Source organism: Amphiura filiformis, chromosome 12 (genome assembly GCF_039555335.1).
Source record: "Amphiura filiformis chromosome 12, Afil_fr2py, whole genome shotgun sequence".
NCBI lineage: Eukaryota > Metazoa > Echinodermata > Ophiuroidea > Amphilepidida > Amphiuridae > Amphiura > Amphiura filiformis.
Genome location: NC_092639.1, coordinates 25,559,186 through 25,585,825, shown reverse-complemented (window position 1 = coordinate 25,585,825; position 26,640 = coordinate 25,559,186). Strand labels below are relative to the sequence as shown.

At 37.2% G+C, this 26,640-nt stretch overlaps 1 protein-coding gene across 1 annotated transcript; it reads right to left on the bottom strand.

Moving 5' to 3' along the window:
* LOC140165977 (isocitrate dehydrogenase [NADP] cytoplasmic-like) lies at positions 1-23,840 on the bottom strand. Its single transcript, XM_072189338.1, has 11 exons — positions 23,678-23,840; positions 19,912-19,951; positions 17,215-17,321; positions 15,161-15,247; positions 12,934-13,094; positions 11,894-12,108; positions 7,598-7,666; positions 4,431-4,582; positions 2,952-3,092; positions 1,644-1,806; positions 1-240 (listed from the first exon to the last, which is right to left on the bottom strand). Exons 1-11 carry the CDS (start codon positions 23,691-23,693, stop codon positions 162-164), a joined length of 1,230 nt encoding a protein of 409 aa, XP_072045439.1. The 5' UTR covers positions 23,694-23,840; the 3' UTR covers positions 1-161.
* Positions 23,841-26,640: the final 2,800 nt, after the last annotated feature.

Sequence of the window (26,640 nt, the reverse complement as noted above, 5' to 3'; positions counted from 1 at the left end):
ATTGTACCATTCTGATAAATGCATAATTTTAATTATGTTTAAAAGCTACTGCTAATTTACGTCATAAATTACCACCCCGATTAAAATATATCGCTCCTATCTTCTACCTCCATTTATAGGCGACTGACAGTTTGTGAAGCGCTGTTCCTTTCTCCTTCTAGTCATTTCAACTTTGCAGTGAGATTTTCGGCAATCTTGTCGATGAAGTCAAAGGTGCTGAGGTAGTCTGAACGTTGGACACTGTAGAACATAAAGATGAAAGTCTTGATATTAAGACGGCAAAGAAGGAGAAGACAAAGACAACATGCTGTGAGCAGATGCCCTGCTGCATGGGCATGATCCTTTTCATGATACCAAATGTGACCGCCCACGGCGAATGAGCCGTAAATTCCTCCCCGGTCAATTTTGTTTTATTTCGTGTTTAAAAATAAACATCATAAACTTAAAAATGGTATATCATTTGACTTCAAAGCGATATCCAGAAGCGAGGTTATGGTTTGTTAAACTTTGCTCCTTCAACAAAATTATAGCTTTGTACGTTTTTACATGTGTCTCTTTTTCCACATTGCTGGCAATATATATCAAACAGTCATAATTGGCGGTCATTTCAAATCATCCCCAAGTCAACGAGGTTTAAGAAAGTTCTCTCATTGTTAATTGTTGGTTATGCATACCTGTACAAAATACAATGCCTGGTAACCCACCACTTGAACAGGATTTAGCAAAAGCAAACAAAGACCAGAGCTATTAAAAGTTCTATAGCCATCTAAGGTAGAAGCTTATTATCCACTTCAACAATAGGATTATCGATTAGTTTTTGACTATCAAAATAAGACGGAAGTCGGGCTAGCTTAAGTTATCGATGAATACGACCTTCGCATACATTTTACACCGTAACACAGAATACAATTTAGGAATTTACGGCTCGTTTGTGCTGCCGGGTCACAAATGAGAAGACAGAAGTTATCAGTTTTTAGCATAAAAATCTTTTTTGCACAGGCAATTGCAAACTGGCAAAAAATGCCAGCCAGCCGTACAATACAAATTCCAGATGAGATAAATTTATAGTACAATTTCCTTTAAAAAGTACATTTTTATAAAATCTATAAAAAGGAACTTTGATGCATTTTCACCGATGAAATGTAGTACAACAGTTGCCATTTTGAAATTGCCCAATATTACCTGGAGGGCCCATTAATGGTTTGTTTATGAGTGTCAGGAAGATTGAGTTTCTGAACGTGCGGTAAACAGTTTGCTTTATGGTTAATTTTGCGCCTTCAAATAAACTGTGATTCTTCTTCTCTGATGAAGACGCTACTAACTAATCAAGGGTCATGGGCAGCGTTCGAAAGAAGCCTTATTGCAGTGCAATTTGCACCCCAAATTCGCCTATTGCGATACAACTTTAAAAGTGCAGTGCAAAATTGTGATACCACATTGTACTGACTTCCTGTATTGATTATCTGAGACTGCACTTCCAATTGCTCTGCGTCAGATGAAATCGCACCACAGCTTTCCAAATGGGGTGCAAAAGTGCACCCCAAGGTAAAAAAAATAATTTGAAGACTGGTCATGGGGAGTTTAACAATGACACCAGACCCAAACTAGTCTTTAATTATCTCTTAGATTAAAGTGATTCTTACTTTGCTAATCCTTTGATACAGATGGCCAAATCTTTGGTCATGTGACCAGCTTCAATCGTCTCCACACACGTTTCTTCTAATGCTGTGGCGTACTTAGCAAGAGCCGCATTGTTGTCCAATTTGGCACGGTGAGAGAGTCCTCGAGTCCAGGCAAAAATGGAAGCTGAAAAATAAAACGGTATCGTATTGGTGAATAGAGGGTATGCAATACGACGTCACTCATGGCGCAACTTTTAAAGATGGGTGTCTGTAAACCATGCTCAAACATCAATAATTGTAAATAAATCATAGATAAATAAATTTTTAGTATCTATGGTGAAATTGAACCCATCAAGGTGTATTTGCATTATAATTACACTTGATTTTGAAAATATGACGTGTCCATGGTGAAATCCACTATAGTCCCATTACCATGGTTATTGTCTATGCTAGACTAATTAAAGAACGCTTGGCAATCACAACATTATGCTTTATATGTTAGAAAAACAATTATCAAACATGAAAATACAAGCAAATCTTGAAATATACCGAGGGTAGATGAGAGGCAGTCTATATTCCACCACATGGGAAGAGGAAATTGGGACGGCCGCGCACACTGTACTTACGTATGTCCAGCACCTCCTGTGAGATACTGAAGGGCTGCTGCAGCCAAACAAAATTATTTCGCTTATCCAAGATCGCAAGAGTTGGAGAAAGCTTGTTCCGCAGCCGACTGATGATGATGTTGCTTCGTGCTTGAGAATTGTTTTTCTAACATATGAGGCCTGAGGCGTAATGTTGTGATTGCCAGAGTGTTCCTTTAAAGGGCATTATAGCAAAAGTAATGGGCCTTTTCTGCTTCTGCCATCTGGACATATGTGACGTGTCATGTCAAAAGGAGACACTTTTGGGCAGGATCATAAATGGAGAAATAGCCAAAAATCTGCCTGGGGGCAATTTTTTCACAATTTGGGTTTGTTGCAAATTTGTGATGTTATTAATGATTAAAATATTGTCTGATAGTTTCAGACCAGAATATACCTGGCATCTTGTATTTTTGGAGACATTTTTCAAGGTAATTCCTACTCTCAAAATTGTCAATAATATTTTTAAAGGCCGATATCTCAATTTCCAATTTTATAATACCATAACTTACAAACTCAATATCTTCGCTTAGGAATATCCGAGTTGTGGAGCAAAATATCTCTATATTTAAGATATGTAAAAACCTCAAAATTGATAATCTGCCCAAAAGTGTCTCCTTTTGACATAACACGTCGTAAACTTGTCATCATACCAAAGGATTCATAGTGGTAATTAATCACTTACCAACTGAGTTAGTAGATGTTTCTTTTCCCTGCTGATGGAATCGGTAGTGTCTGGTGACAGTGCCATGGGCTGCTTCTGCCTCTACTGTCTTACCATCTGGACATATAAGTACACTTGTCATCATGCCAAGAGATCCATAACCTTGGGAAGAGAGAGGGAAAAACAATCGCACCAGGTCATTCCATGCATTGTTTGCTGAGTGACAAATTTAATGTGGTTTACTTCATTCTGATAAAATTTTGAATTCATCATGATGTCAAAGAGGTACCTCTTTCTGAAATCATCCACTCATATTAAAACTTATCTTAAAATTAGTGTGATAGACGACAGGCAGGTCCAATATTTTGAGGATATAGAGGATAGTCAAAATAAAAATTCCTATCGTTTATTCTCATTCTTAGTCAGTTAAATATTATTTTAATAACTGTAAACTATTTTTTAAAGCAAAAATTAAGTTACCGTCATAAAAACTCCCCTTTTTCTAAAATGAACGAAACTTGTTTACAACTTCCATCTCTTTTGTTGCGCCTACTGCTAGCGTGTGCGACTATTCCGCACTGCGCTCTACGCATACAACGCGATACATACGTACACCTCTATGAGCGTGTTATGCGTTATCAACCATGTGATTGTCCAATCAGATTATGTGTCTACGTAATAGACCACTCTCACTGACTAAGAATGACATTTTCACTTCCAATTGCAGACCTTGATACACACCTTTTATTCACAAATGTGACATTTCAATAAACACCCCCATCACGTGACTTTTTTTAAAAACCAAAATATTTTAAAATGCTGAAATTTCCATGCTATCTGTCTAAGTAAGCTTACCACAGTCCACACATGATCGGTAATTGCTGAAAATTATATCGCAAACATGGAAGTGAACTGGAAGTCATTTAATCCGAGTTCATAGTTCGTCATTCCGGCAGGATTTTTAAGCTTACCCAACAAATTTTTCGGGAATAATCGTAAAAAATTACTTCTAATAAACACCCCCTCTTTCGAAAAAACATCACGCCCCGAGCATTTTTATAGAGTAAATACGGTAATAACAATGTTAGTTACATGCATTATTAAATGATGGTACCCTCTATCAATCTCTGAACTATGAACATCCCACAATTTGCTTTCCCCTAAAACCAAAGCTAAATTTTCTTTAACCAGGAATTTCTAATATTAAGTCAGGATTGATCTTCAACAAGATTTCCTGTTCTACTCCCCTCATAAATTCTGCATCAACAACAAAAATTACGAATGTTTGTTACCATAATTTGTATGTCTCGCAGTGGCGGCATCAGGGTTTTTTTTTTTGGGGGGGGGGGAGAGTAAACAAATTCAGTGTGAAATTGACGCAAAAAGTGGCAATATTCATAATTTTGTTTTTTTCCGGGGGGGGGGCAAGAGTTTTGACTGGGGCATTCCCCCCATGTCCCCTAGCACCGCCACTGGTTTGTCTGATTGTTTGTCACTCACCTTGTGCTACTGAATCACTCTGGACATCGCCGTCATAGTTCTTGCAAGCCCATACAAAGCCACCCTCATTCTTCATTGCAAATGCCACCATGTCATCTATAAGGCGATGCTCATACCAGATGCCTTGAGCTTCAAACTTGGGTTTGTATTCTCTGTATAAAAATACATGACATTGAACGTTAAGAGGGTACTACACCCCTGGCCAATTTTGTGCCTATTTTTGCATTTTTCTCAAAAATTATAGCACATTGGTGACAGGTAAGATATGTATATTATAGGGGCAAGGACTATAACTACTGCACTGAAAATTTTATTTCAGCACAGACAACAGTTGTGGAGTTACAGTCAAAAATGAGGGAAAACCAATATTTGATCAATAAATCAATAACTGCTTGTCTTGAATCACTGAAATTCCAGTGTAGTAACTGGATTCCTTGCCTCTATAATATACATAACTTTTGTTACCAGTGTTTTATTTTGAGAAAAATGCAAAAATAGTAACAAATTTAGCAAGGGGCGTAGTACCACCTTAAATCAATCAAGATGAACAAACTTAAAAATAATTTGCAAGTATGTACAAGATCATCATCAACAAGTTCATGTTGTGTACAACATCCACTTGCCCTGTCTAGTTGATAGACGCCATATGACGTGACATGTCCGAGGCCATATCTGACGTGTCATGTCAAAAGCAGACACTTTTGAGCAGGTTATGAATTTTGAGGTTTTTACAAATCTTAAATATAGAGATATTTTGCTCCACAATGCCGTTTTCCCCAATGAAATCTGAGATTCCTAAGCGAAGATATTGAGTTCGTAAGTTATGGTATTATCCAATTGGAAATTGATATATTATTGACAATGTTGAGAGTAGGAATTAACTTGAACTAGAGCGGTTACCGCACCATAGCTGAACCATGGGGATTTGGCAGTATATTGTGGTATATGTATATATCACTCCTTTATAACCCCTTAATGCCCTTAAATGAATATTAAAATATTGTAAACATGTTTAGAATGTCATAAAGATCATTGCATTTAATTATCAGCTCAATTGGAGCATTTTTGAAAACTTGACCTTTGACCCCTTTAAAGAACCCTGAATGATCTTAAAGGGGGGTAACCCTATTGGTTTTGGATATGGATTGTCTTTAAAATTACATAATAATATCAAATATCGCCCCCTTTATGCTGCTTTGTGAAAAAAATGTAAATGTGAATAAATAGCCAAATTTGCAATCCAATACCTTGGTAAACGTGAATTGCATTCTGGGTAGGCAAGCAACAACAACCATTTCCGTCGTATGACGAATTTCATGCTGACATGCTGTACAATCAATGCCCGGCCCGTATTGAACGAAAAATATTTGTTTTTTTCTTAACGTTTCAGAAAAAAAGGAAACAAAATATATTTCCCTTGCAATATGTACATTTCAAATGAATATAAAAAAGTTTGGGTTAAAAATGGAGAGAAAAACCCATTCCGCATCGGATTTTGAAGCGGTACCTCTCGGTAGAAACATGAAGCGCTAGCGCTAACCGACTGAGCTAATCGCCCGCTGCCTCCATAGTGGAAATTTTATAATTAAATACGGCACACCGTTTAGACGTGTCTCCTCAGCAGTTAGTGTGGTTCGCTTTTTCACAGAATGTGTATGACGCGAAACCAAAGTAGCTGTTGAGGAGACTGATATTTCGAGCTATTTCGTTCATAATTCCCGCCCAGAAATCCAAAGTATTTACCATTGTTTACAAACCGGTAGCCTGTAAAAGCCGCTGTGTTTCATGATTTCTCCGAAATACATCGACTTGGAGCGCCAAATTTCAGGATAGTAATGAGAAAAATAGTATCTATTATGTGATACCAAAACCTCATCAACAATGAAAAAATCGGGGATGATGCTGTCGATCGGGTTACGGACCTTTAAATGAATATTGGAATATTTTAAACATGTTTAGAATGTCATAAAGATCATTACATTAAAATATCAGCTCAATTGGAGCTTTTTTGACAACTTGACCTTTGACCCTTTAATGACCCCTTAATGACCTTAAGTGAATATTAAAATATTTTAAACATGTTTAGAATGTCATAAGGATCATTGCATATAAATTTCAGCTCGATTGGAGCATTTTTGGTTAAAATGACCTTTTTGACCCCTGTGACCCCTTGGATGACCTCTGATTTTAGGAAATATTTTTATTATATTCTTTACTTCTTTCTCTTTTATTTGACACCACTTGGGGGTTCATACCTTCGTGGCATTTAAAGATATGTCCATTTCAGACCAAATGGTTGGTAAGTAAGTAAGTAAGTAAGTAAGTAAGTAAGTAAGCAAGTAAGTAACATACACTCATATAGGCTGATACCATTTCATGGTTCAGCAAAAATGTCACAAAAAATACAAGATGCCAGTTATATTCCGGTCTGAAACTATCAGACAATATTTTTAACATTAATAACATCACAAATTAGCAACAAACCCAAATTGTGAAAAAAATCGCCCCCCTTCAGATTGTTGGCTATTTCTCCATTTACGATCCTGCCCAAAAGTGTCTGCTTTTGACATGACACGTCACATATAATGCAATAAAATAAAACATGATCTAAAAATAACCAAATAGTAAAATTTTTAATTAAATATCTTCAATTCTTGAAGTATAAATGACTTCAAATTTGAACTTGACTTTATTTGTGTGTAAACAAGATCGTTGTGTTTTGAATTCAACTTCAGAAGTCGACTTCTAATGACGACCTGGAGCAACATTTATGAAATTCAAACTTGCAGTGTAAACGAACATGCACTTTGAAGTCAAGTTCCGAAGTCCATTGAGTAAACATAATACAACGACAAAATGCATACACACAGGAAATTTTCATTGGCAATTACGACACGATTATGATATAAACTGGTCAATGATGGAAATTTGCATCATTCGCAAATGATGACACAATATTATTGTAGTATGCCGTCGATATTGAGCGGACACACGGTACAAATATCATAATACGATTACGACATGATCGTAATCAACAGGAAAAAACACACTCGTATGGACCGGGTCTTAAATTGCCACTTCAAATCATCTTCTTGCTCTATCACAAACATCTTGTGTGCACCACAAATGTCTAGTTACTTACTAAGACAAAATACTTAAAATCTTACTTGTCATAAATTTCTTGGAAGATATCCTTGAATCTGCCATCATATTTCTTTAGGATGGTATTTTTGGTGCTGAAAAGAAATGAACAAGCAGAATAATATAATTAACATATTCAAGAAACACTTGAGACAACAAATTGATACAAATAATTTCCATATGACAGATAACACATTTAGACACCAATAACTAACTATTGATATATATCTGTGATAGATGAGCAATGAAAATGCAAATATTTACACACATATTGGGAAGATATAGGATCTGAGCTACAGTCAGTCATTCAGTCAGTAGGGGAACCTAACCAAACCATTATTTTTCCATGCCCTACACTCACTGCTGACAGGGGTAGCACTAGGTTGCATTTGGGGGTCCCGACTCACCAAAATACAGTTCGGACCGCCTATAATTTTCTGTTAGTTCAGGGGTTCCTGTGACGCCCAGTTCTTCAACCTAGCGCTACCGCAGAACCCCTACTTTTTAATTTTCTGCAAGTTCTGGGTTCCTGGCCTGTGGACTATGGAATGTTCTGTTCTAGCGCTACCCCTGACATTGTTAGTTTCATCATCATTACTTAGTATTTCATCATTTTATCAGATGGAGAACTTTAACTAAATAATTATTTTTCTGCAGCCCAATACTCAATACTGACATTGTTAGTTTCATCATCATTACATAAAATTTCATCATTCTAATTTCGTGAGCTACAGTCAGTCAGATACCTAACCAAACAAACTATTTTTCCACTGCCCAACACTCGCTGCTGACATGGTTTGTTTCATCATCATTACTGACAATTTCATCATTCTCAAATTTACTACCAGTACTACTAGTATGTCAAATCATGGACCAAATCCATGGTCAAATTAGGTCAGAAATCATTTACTTTGGCTATTTAAAGAACCAGAGCAGACCAAGATTAACATGACAAATTAGCTAATAAGATAAAAACACTGCAGTATATTTACAGTTGCATTTCAAGTTGTGGCACTAGGACGGTGACAGTGACATTGATATAAAGCAACTACACAGGCATGAGACTGCACTTTCCTAAAAAAAAACTGAAAGAACTGAAAATGCATGTGAAATTGGGCAAAAAGTACCAAAAACAGGCTGAAATTAAATAAAGTTGCGGAAATTTTGACTATAAAAAAAACTGAATTCAGTTTTTAAACTGAAAATTCTCATGCCTGACTACAGCTGTATGAATACTCACAGCATGTGTAAAAAATTGTTTACGCTAAAAATATTAAAAATTATAACATATTACAACTTTGATATGATTTGTTTTTTAACAGCACAAAATAAGCTGCTGTATATATTAAAGCAGTAGGTTGGTTAATGCGCTGTTCCAGTTGAAATCAATACACCTTTAAGGAAGACATGACCTTAGTCTTCCATAGGGGGTGTATGAATTTCAAGTAGAATAGCCAAATTGTCGCTGGGCAGGAAAAACCTCCCATGTGCTTTTGGCCCCTGAACATGTTTAAAACAAAACTGCCAACAGGTTACATAGGAGGTTTTGCTTTAAACATGTTCAGGGGCCAATGACACATAGGAGGTTTTTCCTTCCCAATGACAAAATGCTACACTAATGATTGAGTGGTTTGATAAGATTTAATCACTCTTCAAATATGGACACAGATATATGCATGCATTGGATGTTATCATTAATTATTCCAATGCCATTGGCCGTGTTCAGACAGCCTTAGAGGTAAGTTTGTGTTAAGCTAACACGACAGTCTGAACAAGTATTGTGTTAACTAACACGAAACGAAAGAGAGACCTGTGGTATATAGCACGCTAACACGAAGCAATCATTCCATGTTAACGCATGTCTGAACAAAATTCCAAGGTAAGCTTGACCTATGACCTTAATGGATACAACACTTTCGGCAGGGGTGTGAGTGACCTCTATTGTAAAAAGAGGAACTTTGTTCCAAAAAGAGGAAAAGCACTGAAATATGCTCAAAATGGGCTGAAAATGAAAGAAAAAGCTAAAATTTTGCCTCAAAGAAATTTCCAAAAAAGAGGAATTCAGCTTAAAAGAGGAGATTTCACACCCGTTTCGGGTCAATCGATCTCCTTTTCACAAAATTTGTTTATGAAATTGCATCGTCTTCTAAATTTTGTGTGCTATAACTTCTGAAAAATTCCTATTTTACCAAGAAGCTTAACACCGAGCTGTGCAGCAAACACGGAGTGCTTAGAGGAAAAGACCGCAAGGAAGAACTGTGTGGACAAGTACCTGTGTTAAGTTATGACCTTGCACTACCTCCGTATTATGGTAACACGGAGGTAAGCTCCAGTGTGACAATGCCATTGGCAGGATCAGTTACTGCCTTACTGCTATGTCAATTACAAAATCCATACCGATTCTATATTTAATTTATTTGCCTGTATGCTGTTCATGTAGCAATATTTGCATACTGTTCATCAAAAGCAATTTTGTGTATAATTGACACTACAGAGGCCTTTTCTATTTAATAGTAAATTAAATCAATCCTAAAATTGTCTTTCTCTTATACGTGTATTTAATGCCTAAAAATGGTTAGAAAGAATAGTGTAATATTTTAACCAAAACATCTGATTAAGGGCACAAAAAGAAGGGAAAAAAGAAAAAAGAAAAAAGAAAAAAAACCCTGCTCTGCTGGTCCTACCTTCCCAGATTTTGCATTTTGTTTTGCTGTACAAGTAAAAGCTGCTACTTTGAGGGGTAAATTTAAGACTATTTTCCCACCACAAGGTCAGTCCACCAGTGGAACATAATACTCTTTCTGATGCCCAATCTATACCATTAAGAGGGTACTACACCCCTACCCAATTTTTGGCCTATTTTTGCATTTTTCTCAAAAATTATAGCGCATTGGGGACAAGTACGATGTGTATATTATAGGAGCAAGGACTACAACTACTAGACTGGAAATTTTATTTCAGCACAGACAACATTTCTGGTGTTACAGTCAAAAATGAGGGAAAACCAATATTTGATCAATAAATCAATAATACTTGCTTTGAGTTGCTGAATTTTAGTACAGTAGTTGTAGTCCTTGCCCCTATAATATGCATAACTTACTTGTCACCAATGTGCTTTAATTTGTGAGAAAAATGTAAAAATAGGCACAAAATTGGCCAGGGGTGTAGTACCCCCTTACAAGGTTAGTAACAGCTTTAATTGTGAAGGCAGTAATTTGTGCCCACGTGATTTTTATTAAACTATGCCCAATTAATTTACCTCTATATAATATCAACATTAAAATAATCATATTTTACTCCATAATCTGAATGGAAGGATATTGAACACTATAGGAAAGTATCAAATTGTTCAAAACATTTGCTTCCAGGTCCACTATGTTTAACAACCTTTGATTTGAAGAAAGGAAGGATGGAATAAGGAGTTTTGTTCAGCTATGCTACCTTTAATTTCTGTCATTTTATGACATGTAATCATCTGTAATTTATGGCTGTCAATTTTTTGGGAATTGCTTGGCTTTGCCGATTAAAATTGTTACAAATGGTGGGATAGGCTTTTACTCTTTTCAGAACAACCAAACCTTCTAAATTTAGAAGATAGGCGAGGTCTGCTTGTTTTCTGTAGACAAGGGGCAGTCTTCAGTAAACGGCTCTTTTCAGAGCCACCAAACCTTTAACATCAGCAGATAGGCAAGAGTGAACGGCTCTTTTCAGAGCCATCAGTAGGCAAGGGGCGGTCTACATGTCTCATACTTAGGTACTTTGTCCTGAAGAAGTCAGAGCTATTCCTGACGAAAGCTTGACAGTTCTAAACTTGTCCGACGGCGAACCCACAAATTGTTAAAATTGTTACTTCGTCAGTAATTTTTTTGTAATTTTGAGAACGAAGTACAAAATACGGTTCAAACATGCATTTGAACATATTTATTCACTAATCTTTGCACAAGTACAAAAGATAATCAGACAAATTAAAGGGTATAATCAGAAATAATTAAGGTGATTACGTATTAAACTGATGCATGCTTGCACCATATTTTGTACTTTTATTCTCAAAATGACAAAAAAATGACTTAGGCAATTATCGTAGCAGGGTGACAAATTGATGACCCCTAATGTTGTTCGACAGGGTGCCCAAAAATCTAAAAGTGTGTGGGGGTGTGTGTGTGTGGAGGGAAGTAGGAACGAAAAATTGTCCTCAACAATCAACGACATTATGATGATGTGTGAGATTTTGCTACTATGGCATGAGAGAGAAAGAGCTATATAGAAAGTGCCCAAATGCACACATAAATATTATTACCGGAATATAGTAAAGAAACCATTACCTCATATAGAGAGGATAATTCCTTCCCAGTGCATAGTTGAATGAACAGTGAGCAAAGTTTCGGATGGATACATCGGTGTTAAACATTCCCATGGCAACGCCACCACCGTCGCTGAACTCGTGGATGACATGATGAATTGCCTCACCACCATCGGACGGAACAAATTTGATTTCTAGTTTGCCTTTGCCTGGTACAACAAAATCTGTTGCTTTGTACTGGATTGGAACAAGTGAGTAGATAAGGAACAAAAAAGAAAAAGAAAAAAAGAAATGTTGGTGTGCGTCAGCTAGGCATGACCTAATTATCAGCACACTTCAGCAATTATTCCACTAAGATATATCAGAATCATTTCCGCTTCACCAAGTCCGCAACTGATGCGCAGGTACTCTCAGTGACTTAGATTGTGATTACCCCCAGCAGCTCCCCATTTTACACCTGGGTGGAGTGAAGCAATTGGGAATTAAGCTATCTTGCTCAAGGACGCAACACACTGGCCGTGGTGGGGCTTGAACCCACAACCTTTCGATTATGAAGCTCTCGCCCTAACCATTAAGCCACCGTGCTTCCCAAACAACAATATAAATACAGAAGTATAGATACCACGAATTCCAAATATTTGAACAATTTAAAGAACCAAATCAAAACATGCTGATTACAATAAAGGGTGGGTGCAAGATAGTATCAATCAACTGTGAAAATGAACGGGCTACCAGGCCTTATTCAGGCCCATTATTTCAGGCCCATTATAAATAAAATCACAGCACCAAGCTATACTTTTTGCCGTGAACCATAGCCTGTCACCACAGAGTCTACATACCCAGAAAAAATGGTGAACCCAAATGGGGTTCTCTGCAATTTGAGGTCATAATTTGAGCTATTATTCTTGAATGGAGCCTATAGTCTTGAACTGTGGCTTTGTGTGGCGATCATTTTGATGGTGGTTCAGTACTCCTGATTCAGTTGACATAGTGATAATCAAATTACACGTAACACTTTGATGGCGAATAGGAGTACACAAATTTGATGATAATGCATTTTACCTGGTCGGCATGAGCATGACGTCCAATCACGATAGGTTTGGTCCACGTAGTAACCAGCCTGGGAATGTTTTTGCATATGATAGCCTCTCTAAACACTGTACCGCCCAGAATGTTACGTATAGTACCGTTTGGTGACCTGTACATTCTCTTGAGGTTAAATTCTGGAATGCAATGCAAAAAATTCTATTTATATACAGTAAGCCAAAAATTAAGGTACCAGTTGCGTTCACCCCTATATCCTAAATAAAGACAAATATGTCCGAATTAAACCAAACAGTCAATACCTGTACTCTTTAGCTCTGATTTAAGACCTTATTTGTTGAAATTGGCTGAGAATTAAAGAAACGGTTATCTAAAAACCTAACGAAGAAACAAAATCAAAAGTTGCACTTTTGTGTTCTAATCAATGAAAGCATGACGCTGGTTTTAACGTGCTAATCAATGGAAGTGCAAACGCTACTTCTCTTGTTCACGAACGCTTTGTGTACAAATTAATAGGGCATTTAATGCAGCAAACTGCAACTTTTACATTGGTATCTTCCTTGGGTTTGGGGATGGCCGTGTCTTTATTTCTTGAACAATTTCAACGAATGAGGTCTTAAATTCGAGCTAAACAGATGCAGCTATTGGCTGCTGGTTCCAATTATGGCATATCTGTCTTTGTTTAGGATTTTACAGCAGGTGAACATAACTGGTACCTTAATTTTATGGCTTACTGTATATATTCAATTAGAGAGTACTGCAATATATAATGCAAGTTGTAATATCAAAAAGTAACATATCAGGTTTCTCATGCTCCAAGCAGCTAATGACGTGCAGATACATATTTCAATGCTGTGGCCAAAAATGTTTAAGTTTACAAATTGGACTATTCCAGTTGAAATCTACACTCCTCCAGTGGAAGATTTTGGAATTATCTTCCACAGGAGGAGTATGTTTTTTTAATGTAATTGGTCAGAGTTAATCATTATGAAAACCTTACCATACTCCCCCTGTATTATAGATTACCTATATCTTCCACAACAGGAGTTAAGTTTTTCAAATGGAAGTTACCTAATTGTCTATTCTATTCTATTCTATTCAAAACTCATACTCCCTCTGTAGAAGACTTAAAATAAATGTGGATTTTAAATGGAATAGGCCAATATAAGGAAGCTCAATGATGGGTGGTCAGACTTATTCATAATTGTGTTTTCTATCTTACATTGATGCATACCATTGAAACAATTAACATGGAGTTAACATTGCTCTAGCGGTTTTGATATGAGAAGCAAAAATGTGTATAACAACAATGCCTCTATACTATTTTATGTGATAAGAATAGTACATTCATACAGTGGTGGTTACTACTGTTTATCTCATTTTTGTTCACTCCTGCTATACCACAAATAGGCACTTTTTATAGTACTATTAGTAGTTCAGCTTATTAATACCAAATTATACAATTACTAGAGCTCTCCAGCCTACAAGCCAACAACTGTGTGCAGAGCCGTTATATTAGGCCTGTATGTTCTGGACCTCTTGGCTTTATTAGCTATAGTATTATCATTTTGTCCAGGTCCCAAATGGGTAGAACTTGCAGCATTTGCTAGAGTGCATCATAATTATTGCCGATTTGGAATGACTTCCGTGAATTATTTTAAAAGTGAAAAAGAAGCAACCGGTGAAAATGGCCCTGCCCTATTAATAGCCCACTTTCCTTCACAAATATTTCATAGTACATCCATCCTAAAAAATGCTTTTATAACGTTTTTATGATCTTCACATGTGACACAATCTGGTCCAAGGGGGCCAAAAGGCGGCAAATTTGAAACAGAGATAAAGGTAAAAATATGTAAGAAAATAGACATCAAAAAACTTCATAACTTAGAACCAAGCATGCTAGACCTTTGGTGATTTCAGTAAATGATAGCCTATTGCATGTGTAACTTAAATTTCAAAAATGCCTCCTTTGGCCCCATGGACCAGATTGTGTCATATATAAACCCATTATTAAATGTTATTAAAGCATTTTGATTTTTCAAAAAAAAGTTTGATGAAATCCTACAAATGAAAGTCAATAACCCCCATTACCCCCTATTGAAAATTACAAACTGAAAGGTCAGGCAGGTTTGACTGAGATTTTGTCCTTTTTTTTACACACATAATCTGCCTTTTTGACCCCCTCCTCCAAAGAACGGACTTTCGTTTATATGAGGTCGTCCAATTTTTGGGTTTTCTTCCTTACCTGTTACACGTTTCTCATCTGGAGTAATGGTAGCACACTTGATCCCTACGTTGTACTTTTGTATAGCTTCAGCGCACTCAACAGTCACTGAGAATGGGAAAAATCAAGATAAATACCCCGTTTACATTGGGCAAAAGTCGTAATCAAATTCACTAAAGTCGTAATCGACTTAATTCGCATCATACGTGTAAACAGGTACAGTCGTAATTAATCATAATTCAAAAGTCGTAATTCCAATGACGACTTGTATCATCATTCATTTCAAGTGAATTCGAATAAGTCGTCATTAATTACGACATTTCGCTAATGTAAACGAACAAGTTGTTGAATTCGTATTTACCTGCCGTAACCATTGGTAACAAACGAATTCGATATTTGTGAATACGAATTTGGAATCAAATTCAGCCGATGCAGTGTAAACACCCACCAAACGAATTAATCTGCTGTCGTAATTCAAAATACAGCTTAAGTCGATTACGACTTTTGCCCAATGTAAACGGGGTAAAAGACAATGGTGACTGAACCAGCACACACTCACGATTACATGTCGTTGAATCACCACCACACGCCACAACATATCATGGCGAATCTGCCGCCGAATTAAACATGTAATGATTTTATTCTTTTGAAATGTCTCACAGCCAAGTAATTAATTATAAAGGATTATCATCTCCAGGGTTCGATTTAACTTGTGTCCTGGAGCATAATGCTCCCCATTTTGGGCAACCTGCTACACAAATATCAGCTTGTATAGCAATATTTTACAATGTAAACATATGCTAATATCACCTAAATAATATTTTCGCTGAAAATTGCTAAGCAAACTTTATTTTGTGATCAATACATGGGATGTATGGTTTTAGGAGCAGAGTCAACATTGAGTTTCACAATTTTTTGTCGGAAACAACAAATCTCATTCTTGCCAAGTTCACCTGTCTGCAGATTTGCACGGACAGATTCATGGTCTGTCTTCAGGCTTTGCCGTTTGAGGAGAGCTAGAGCGATTGCTCCCCATCACTCCTCTCAAATAAAGCTGAGGAGAGGTTTTTTTTGCTCACCTACCTTTGGTGTAACAATAATAACCACATATATACAGTACAGTAAAAATGCTCTCCTAGTGCTCTCCTGCAGCACTCAAGGAGAGCGATTAAAAGCTCCCCTGCAAATTTCAAACGGCAAAGCATGTGTCTTGCAGATACTGCTATACACTGTCTGGTTAGGGTTTCTTCAGCATATCGTTACTCAACTGTGCATAGTTATACCCAGTCTTACAGGTGCTCATATGGCAAGAGTTACCTGGTATTTCAATTAACTGACCTTTATCTAAAGCCATGAATTCTCCGTGATACAGAAAAACTGACAAATTCACAGAATTCGGGGTTTGCTCACAGAAATTTGAAAATGCCACAAAAGAGTGAAAAACTGTGTAAAATGTCTAACTTTTGTGTTGATTTGCAAAATAAAACAAAGAAAAAAATGATTATTTAGCAGTAATCAACCATTAAGGGGTACTACACCCCTGGCCAATTTTGTGCCTATTTTGCATTTTCTCAAAAAATTATAGCGCATTGGTGACAAGTAAGATATGTATATTATAGGGCAAGGACTGCAACTACTGCACTGAAAATTCAGCAACTCAAGGCAAGTAGTTATTGATTTATTGATCAAATATATTGGTTTTCCCTCATTTTTTACTGTAACTCCACAACTGTTGTCTGTGTTGAAATAAAATTTCCAGTGCAGTAGTTATAGTCCTTGCCCCTATAATACATATCTTACTTGTCACCAATGCGCTATAATTTTTGAGAAAATGCAAAAATAGCCTCGGCACAAAATTGGGCAGGTGTAGTACCCTTAAATAATCCATTATAGCATTAATTCTAAGCCTACGATGCAAGAATCTGGCCATACTACAGTAAAAGTTAAGCCAAAATTCGCATTTTAAGCATGTTTGTTTTAAAACCTTTTAGCACTTTATAATGGAAAATCACAGAAATCGTCCAATTTGTAACACAGATTTTACATTTTGTAACACAGAGAAATCATGACTTTACCTTTATCATCTGTAGCGTCCCTGTTTTCTATACTCAAATCATACGATTTAATATCCAGATCCACATGAGGGAACACCAGCTTCTCTTTGATAGATTCCCAGATGATCCTGGAGTAGAAAAAAGGTTTGTCCATTAAAATTATCAAAATGCTCTTAAACAAATCCAAACAGGGCATTAGCCAGGATTTGAAAGTTGGGTGTCCAACCCAGTCTGGGATTCTGGAAGAGCGCCACTAACAGCCGTAATAAATACATGCAAACAATAGTTTTCAAGAGATAGCGCTAAATATTACCAAACCCGGAAGTAAAGAAGCTTAAACAAAATGACGCCATCGAAGTTCATACTTTTATACTGCTAGACATTTATAACAGTGTATTTCTTATTTTGCATGACAAACCCAGAAATATAACTCATGGCTTGAGCTTTCACCATCTTGGCTGATGGCTTGATCACAAGTGTTTCTTGTGATCTGGTCCACTGCGTTTCACGTGGAGGTTGGATGCACTCTCACTCCCAGGGTTGGTTTTAGCAGTGGATCATATACGTGACTGAGAGAATAAGCCCTGTCGTCGCGGTTGATCGTTTTGGCCCCCTTTCTGCGTATTTGTATTGCTTCTCTAATTCTATGTGATGTAGCTAGCGTTAGAGTCTTTGTCTAGAATGCTTGCCTCTTCCCAGTTGATGACGTGATTTTCCTGGGCGATATGATATGTAATTGCAGATTTATGTTGTGATCAAGCCATCAGCCAAGATGGCTAAAGCTCAAGCCGTGAGTAATATTTCTGGGTTTGTCACATAAAATAAGAAATAGTTTGTTCTACAACCCTATACTACTGATGCATCTGTTTACAGAAATTTATAACAGTGGTTTGTAACCTTTTTCTAGACATTTAGAGGCTCCTAAGACAGTGGTTTTGTAACATTCAACATGATTGTACAATGTATATAGCAAAAGGCTTTTTTTTTTTGGATGGCCTCATGGACGGCCGGACGCCTTTAGCATATTTTAGGGCGTCCATTCTCGTGACAGGGTGTCTAAATGACGACCGGACACCTCTCTAGCTAAAAACTTGAAACCGAATAAATATGATCGATGTTGACATACCTCAATGGCAGTTAACCATTTATACTCTACAACCATTGCTAAGAAAATAATGTTGAAATCATCAGGACAGGCCATGCATTTTGACTTGTTAAGGGCTGGGGTATGAACGTTTGGACAGTATTTATTTTGGGACATTAGAGCACATCAGACATATCGAATTGCATTCTGAATACGAAGAAAGTCATTCTGATATCAATAATTTTGATTTTTGAAATTGCAATTTAATACACATTTTATGGCAAATCATTAAAATTGATATTTTTGATATTTAACAGTACTTGAAGTAAACTTTATAAATCTGATGATTTATACTTAATGTGTATGTAGGTGGGATGAAAAGCCGACAATCAATTGAAAATTTTGACCTTTCAGTATTGAAGATATGGATTTTTTCCCTAAAACCAAAAAAAAATTAGGTCTTTTTGGGAAAAATCCATATCTTCAATATGAAAGGTCAAAAGTTTCAATTGACCGTCGGCATTTCCTCCCTGCTACATACACTTTAAGAATATATCATTAGATTTATATAATTTACTTCGAGGACTGTTAATATATCAAAAATTTGAAAAATATCAAATTTTTATAATTTGTCATAAAATTTGTATTATATTGTGATTTTCAAAAAATGAAAATTATTTGATATCAGAAAGACATGCTTCAGTATTAAGAATGCAATTCGATAGGTCTGAGGTGCTCTCATGTCCCACAAAAAAATACTGTCAAAACACAATAAACGCTCCTTTTAGATCCCTTAATATTTGGTATAAAGATATTCCTTTGAGAATTTGAGTCTTGAGAAAAATGGATTGTCATTACGATTTAAGGTTGGTCTGAACCCTGGAATTATGGAAACTTTCGGGCCTCATAACTGCTAAATTGTTGGTGTAATGTATATAAATGTATACATATTTAATGATAATAATAATAATAATAATAATACGACTCTTATATAGCGCTTTACACCGAAGTCCCTTAGCGCTTAAAACATGATTAAACAAATTTAGAATGAAAAAGACTTGATCAATTCATCTGCGAGGTCAAATTTGGGCCAAAATCCCAAAAATAATAGTTTTTGGCCCACTTCTTTTTCGTTAAACGTAACAAAAAAATTCTTGGGCCAAAATTTATTTTTTTATTAATTTTTAAAAACTAGATAAAAATGTCTTTACCATTCTAAATATGTATACGTTTATATACATTAGACCAACAACTTAGCAGTTATGAGGCCCAAAAGTTTCCATAATTCCACTTTTTCCAGGGTTCAGACCAACCTTAATGAAAGTTTTGGGAAAAAAAGAATCAACTTCATGGGCCTGAAGGTGAATGCTCTTCATTTGTGATTGGATCAAGCAAAATGAGTCAGATGTCGGAAATATTGATTTTGAGATATAACTAATAATAGCATTCTGTATTTTATTGTTCTGAGCAACATTAAAATAGCCATATCTCTGGAAACATTAGTCTAATTATGATGGGGTTTCAGCAAAATAAAGCTCTGAATATGGTTCATATTATAATGAGATTGAAAACTGAATTTTGATTTTGATCGACGTCAGAATCATTTTGCTTGATCGCATCACATTTTATCATACCTTGTCATCTCATCTCCATTTGCCTCCACAACAGTTCCACCTGCAAAAGAACACAATAATAATAATTAATAAAACACTACAACTTGGGATAAATGGGGAAATATTTTGATCTTATGCATAAATTCCATCAGACCAATTTAAAAGACTTCACAATGGAAAATGGCAAGGGCTTTTTTCCTTATAACCATGACTAACCGGTAACCTGTACAACATTTCAGTGAAAAAAAGGTAGTGCAGGACCCATTGGTTGAATGTAGTACATGTGAACCCATACCCATTCTCTTCTCTTTTAAAAAAAAAATATATGGACATCAGTCGGAGATCTGGTACAGGTATGTGGTACTAATGCACAGCGCTGGATCTGGCCATGGGAATATGGCAAATCATGACTCCCAGTCCAACTTTTTACACTGCAGTCCAGTCCATAGAAATGTACTTCCACACTCACCTCCTGATACGTCCCTCAAGAAGAGAATGGACATTTATAGCCTTGAATGCGAAAGTATCATGTGCTATAAATTAAATTTGAAGCTAGAGTTCTTGAGTAAAATAAGTGACAAAACAGTCAGAGCAAAGACATTTTGAAAGCTAACCCACTCCCAGACCCAAAACGTTGGTGAAGTGCAAATGATCTGTCGATAAAACCAGAAGAAAAGGCACCTCATCATATGAATGTGTGCCAAAAATCCCCCCCCCCTCTTTTGATTTGCCAAAAATCTCCCCCCCCCCCCCTTTAGACTGGCCAAAAATTGACCCCCTTTTGCCCTGCCAAAAAGTGTTTGCTCCACTTCTTTTTGTCTGAGGGGATAATTACTGCTCTCCAAAAAAAATGGGGCTATGCAATATATTTTAGATAAGCCCCCCGGTAAAATTTCCAAACATTGTTTGGGAATCGCAAATTTCACAAAGAAATGTCAGATATGCTTAGAAAATCACAAGTGTGACGCGGATTTTATACTACGGTACTCGCTCGTTTTTGCAGAAAAGCGAAACCACATGGCACCGCAGTGCACCAGGACGTGAAGTGTGCAAAATTTATGACAGGCGCCATAACCCGTTTTGTGATTGGTTCATTGGTTGTATTAACCATTTATCGCGACCAGTCAGTGTGCTCAGTTCTTAACAACCACGTGGAGGTGATTTCCTGGTGGTGTTTCAGCGATCAAGTATAAATTCAGCTTGACAACTCATCTTGCAGCTGAAAGGACAATACACGGAGACAATCACTGACATATAATGGCTTGTTTATGACATGCATCGGGTGGATTTTACGATTGATTTGAGGTAAGGTTTTCGGCCTGTCCCGGCATAGATAGTATTTTGTACACAAACATGACAAAACGGTTATGAATGACAATAATAACTTTGCACCATCTATTTTGAGGTCATTGTGTGAAATTGTCGGGTTTTGTTTTGGGCTGCGGTAATTTCCGAGGGCGCTGATGAAAATACCTCGGCCCAAAACAAAACCCTCCAATTTTACACAATGACCTCAAAATAGATGGTACAATAAGCCCTTTCGCAATTTCAGATCATGGTGCATCATGGGTAATATTTGCCGATAAAATTGGAGATAAACCGGATGAGGCTACTGTACATTTCGATGCGGTGAACTGTGCCGTTAGATAAAACATCTTGTACTGGGATTTTTTTGCCAATTATTTTGTCTTTATTTCTTCATGATATCAATATATTTAATCAAATACAATGTATCATGAAGAAATAAAGACAAAATAATCGGCATAATTTCCAGTACAAGATGTTTTTATTTGATCGAAAAATCTATCTTTTATGCACGACGACACGATAGTTATGTGTGCATAAGATAGAACTTTCTGCTATATGAAAACGTGTATGCATGTCACTTTTGGCTACAATTTTCCTGGACTAACATAATCTATCTTTGGATTCAAGGTGGCTTACTTTTAGAGACAAAATACATCTTTGAAGTACATTCTGGAGAAGTTTTAAGTCACAGCAGTGCGATGCTCGGCGAATGATCATGCCCGATTTACTGTCACCGATGTACACGCTAGAGATGACCTTGTTATGGACGTTTTCAATTGGGTACATCCGGGTCATAATCAGTCACAGAGTGTAGAGCGGTAGCTTGAGTCCTCGGCCCCGATCTCGAAACAATCAACATGGCGGAATTAAATGGCCGTTTCTCGATAGCACAACCCGATGACCGTGCGTAAGCAGTTGAAGGACTGGTGGATCAAGTCTATGTAGACGGCTGGTGGAATAAGCATGTGCGGAGTTCAGGATTGGCAAAGCAGCGACTTAGTAGCCCAATAGGATGACTTTTGAAGATTTTCCACACTACAGTTTCCTGTCCAATAGACACCAATTGATGGTTAAGAAAGTAATTGAGCAACTTTTCAAATCTGGCGTAGGCAATTTATGGTATTTTGCTATCCCATAGATACCAATGTATGAATTTTAAAAACACTCGATCAACTTTTAATTTATTTGACTCGCGATTTGGGCTAACATTTTTGGCAACACTGCTGGAGGTCAGTGGGTGCATATACAGCAGAAACACGGCGTTGATCGAAGCCGTTAGGAGAACAAATATTGACGTTTTTCGTAAGTACATGTATTAATATTTAATAAAATATTATAGTACAGTGTGTCGGTAATATGTCACGAACTATTTCATGATATTTTGGAGACAATAACTAACTTGAGGAAGAAGTTTTTATTCATATGCATGAAATTGTACTCTGTATGGCAACTGCGTACATGTATCACACATACATGTAAACAAGTACATTACATACGATAACATCCTTGCAAGTTCTAACTTTCGTATCACAAGCTATCGGTTGTTCATACGAAAGTTAGAACATTTCGAACAAGTTTTTATGCAAACGGCACAGTTCACCGCATTGGAAACGCACTGCAGCCTCCTCGTGTTTATCTCTTGTTGAATAACTGTGTGACGCTGTCTGAGCATGCGCAGTTGCAATTTTCCGAAATTGCGAAAGGGCTTATTATAATATTATTGTCTAATATTACTAATAAGTAATAATTTGGTGTCTATTGGACAGGAAACTGTAGTGTGGAAAATCTTCAAAAGTCATCCTTTTGGGCTACTAAGTCGCTGCTTTGCCAATCCTGAACTCCGCACGTGCTTATTCCACCAGCCGTCTACACTGCGCATGTACTGTGACCACTGATCAGTGACTGTGACTGATTATGACCTGGATGTACCCAATTGAAAACGTCATTGACAAGGTCATCTCTAGCGTGTACATCGGTGACAGTAAATCGGCCATGATCATTCCTCGGAGCATCGCACTGCTGTGACCTAAAACATCTCCAGAATGTACTTCAAAGATGTATTTTTCTCTAAAAGTAAGCAACCTTGAATCCGAAGATACATTATGTTAGTCCAGGAAAATTGTAGCCAAAAGTGACATTCGGAAGAATGTTTTTTACTTGCGTTATAAAAAGTATCAACGCTATGCAGACGCGTTTTCAAATAGCCGTAAGTTCTATCTTATGCACACATAACTCTCGTGTCGTCGTGCATAAAAGATAGATTTTTCGATCAAGTAATAATGCACACAAAGATTAATGGAGCTGGTTCCTGCTTTGCATATTTCATATCAAATCCATTTTTTTGAGTTGCTGCACTTCAGATTGACGCCCTTTGCCGAGTGCATTGATTTGATTGTGAATGTGATGATGTGTGACGTGTGCCAAGTAAAATTCGGCAGGCAGGCACAAGCTTTATAAGCTTACTTACAGTAAAACTTACCTTGAATTTTCGACATTGCGAGCGACTAGAATTATCAAATACGATGCACTACTTTCAGCTGCACTTTACTGGTATATACTATGAGCTATGGTTTTGCAGTGATTGTGGATTTTATGTCGTAGAATGGGTCATGTGTATGCACAGCTCGATACCGGTACACGAAAAGAACAGGGAGTCTATATAAAAATGCGTTGGAAAAATAACGACCACTTGGTGCAACAAATTTAAACAAAGCAGGGCGAGCATGGAATTCATACAGGTGTTTATAAAGAAACATTTTTCAATATGTAAACATATAGGTATAAATTTACACATTATTTACTTTGAAGATAAAGAGCTTTCAGATTTGATGTGAAAAATAAAAAACTTACAAAAAAACTGAAACGGTATAAATCACTAACCATACGGTGGTTGAACCAGGGTAGTGAAATCACAACACATGCACAGGTGTCGATGTCTGCACGGAATGGTGTCTGACACCACTCCCACTCCAGTCACACTAAGGTAGTCTACTTCATAGTCCCTTTTGGTAATTCATTATGATATTACAATAATTGCAAGTTCAATACGAGAACCGCTCCCATCCGAAAAACTATGATGCCTGAGAAAAAAGGGCCCTTTTCTCTTGGCAGAGTGATTGGGGTTGTTCCATCTATTCAATTAGGGGACACCCGCTTGTGAAAGCCGTACTTGTGCAAATCGAGCTTTTCTGTTCCAGTCAATTTTCCAGCACAGGAAATACCATTTGCCTTTCTTTGGAGCTCTTTGGTAATTTTATTGGAAGTTAATAATTTCCCTGGTACAAAATACTTTTGGCATAATTTGCATCAAGAGGTATTTAGGGGCTGTGCAATAATTCGAGCCCCCGAGGGGGGAATAAAACGAGCCCCCCCCCCTCTCGACCAGCCAAATTTTTTTTAAGGGGGGCCCTTACACATGCCAAATTTTTGGGATCCCAATTTCCAAACCTTAAATACACCAGGCAGTGGCAGGCACAAAAAGAAACTTGTCAGTTATATTCATCCTTGCTGTTCAATAACTCAGTATAAATTTGGATTAATCTGAAATATACATTTTGTTAATTGGACTTTTCTTTCTCATTTGACACCCTGTTCGTGAACATTGAGCAAGAATTGACCTATGCGCCTCCAAACTCTCAAACCCCAAAATGAAAAGTGGCAATTTTAACGATTCAATTGTGCCTGTTACACTGTGTGCTTTATTGATTGGCCCGTGGTGCTTGTGTGCAATACAACGATGCGTTCCCATTGAAAATCGTTGAAAATGCAACTTTTGATTTTTGGGTTTGAGGCTTTGGAGGCGCATATCTTAGTCAAATCTTGTTCGTTTTTCACGAACATGGTGTCAATCAAATGAGAAAGCAAAGTCCAATTAACAAAATGTATATTTCAGAATAATCCTATATTATCAAGTTATTGAACAGCAAGGATGAATATAACTGACGAGTTTCTTTTTGTGCCTGGTGTAGTCTAGATATAATATGTACATGTAATAATGTTGTGAGTGCAGCGAGCAGGAAAATTGGAATATCAAACGTTCCTGTACTGTACTCTTTTCCTAAGCCTTTTATTTAAAAGGCGCCCAAGAATGTGTGCCAAAAATCGCCCCCCCCCTCGGCTGGCCAAAAATTGCCCCCCCTTAGGCTCACCAACAATTTCTTTCCCCCCAATTGCACAGCCCCTTAGGCCTTGTGGCAGTTTGTGATTTCCCCATTGGGAGCTATTGGGTGCCAACGTGCAGAAGGCGTGAGATGGAACCAGTGGCGGCGCCAAGGGGGGGGGACATGGGGGAAAATGCCCCCAGTCAGAACTCTTGCCCCCTGTTGCCTCCCAGTTGCCTTCCACTTTTTGCAGCACTTTTGTGCAAAATTTGTTGATTTTGCCTCCACCCCCCAAAAAAAAAATTACCTGGCGCCACCACTGGATGTAACAGGCAAATCACGGCAAAATAAATCTATCACAAGTGACGTCATGCCGACCGACCGAATAGCTTGGATGTGAATTGTTTATCAAAAAGGGAATGCAAAGCAGTCTAATACTAAAGTAAAAATCTGATTGGTCCAACTGTAGACACTGTAGAAAACTGGAGAAAAAACTGTAGACAACTGTAGACTTTTGACCAATCAGGAGATAGCTCACGAAACTCACGGTAGACATGAACTGTATAGACTCTCGGCCAATCAGAGCTAAGAACTGTAGACAACTGTAGACAGCATTGCACTTCCAAGGCGGTTGGGACCATGTGACGTGATATTGAACTTTAGAAAGTCTACACAATTCGACAGCAACCTTGGTGCGGGACCACGGCCCTTTTAAAAGGAATTCTTGTTGATGAACTTTTCAACAACAATTCCTTTTAAAAGGGAATAGTCGCAGAGCGGTACATGTAGGCCTATTTAGTCATTTGAAAGATAAGTCACAAGTAATTGTTTAATTTTTCGACAATTTCTTTATGTATTTCTGTAAGCCATGTGCCTCAATTAAATATTTACCAAAATATTTTCAGTTGGTAGCTTGTTTGAAAATAAAAGTTTAGGCCACATTATAAAAAAATGTTTCTCGTTAGGGGCCACATTTTCTTTGAAATGTGGGCTCATGAATATACTGGGGGTCATTGAATTTTTATACCAAAATATGGGGGTCGTAATTTTTTGACACCAAAAACACAGGAGTTTTAAAATTATTAGGTGCTGTGACTCAAAATATTTGCGCACTACACACACATTTGTTAAACTTGCATGCATGCAATTAAATTGTTTGCACAATGCCACAATCTTTAGGTAATCAAAATTTTTGTACACTCAGAATCTTTTCTTTACACTTATGATCAAGCCTTGAAATAAGTAGACTGAAACCAGGAGCAATTTGTTTTTGAATATTGCTCCTGGTTCACTGCAAGTGCAATCACAGGGAACCAGGAGCAATTTGAAGAACGGGGAGCAT

Excerpts from the sequence above, each read along its gene's own strand:
- LOC140165977 (XM_072189338.1), bottom strand. Across the intron at positions 7,667-11,893 it reads AATTATCCTCTCTATATGAG|CACCAAAAATACCATCCTAA; the intron begins GTAATGGTTTCT and ends ATTTCTTTTCAG. Across the intron at positions 3,093-4,430 it reads GAGTGATTCAGTAGCACAAG|GTTATGGATCTCTTGGCATG; the intron begins GTGAGTGACAAA and ends TCTCTTCCCAAG.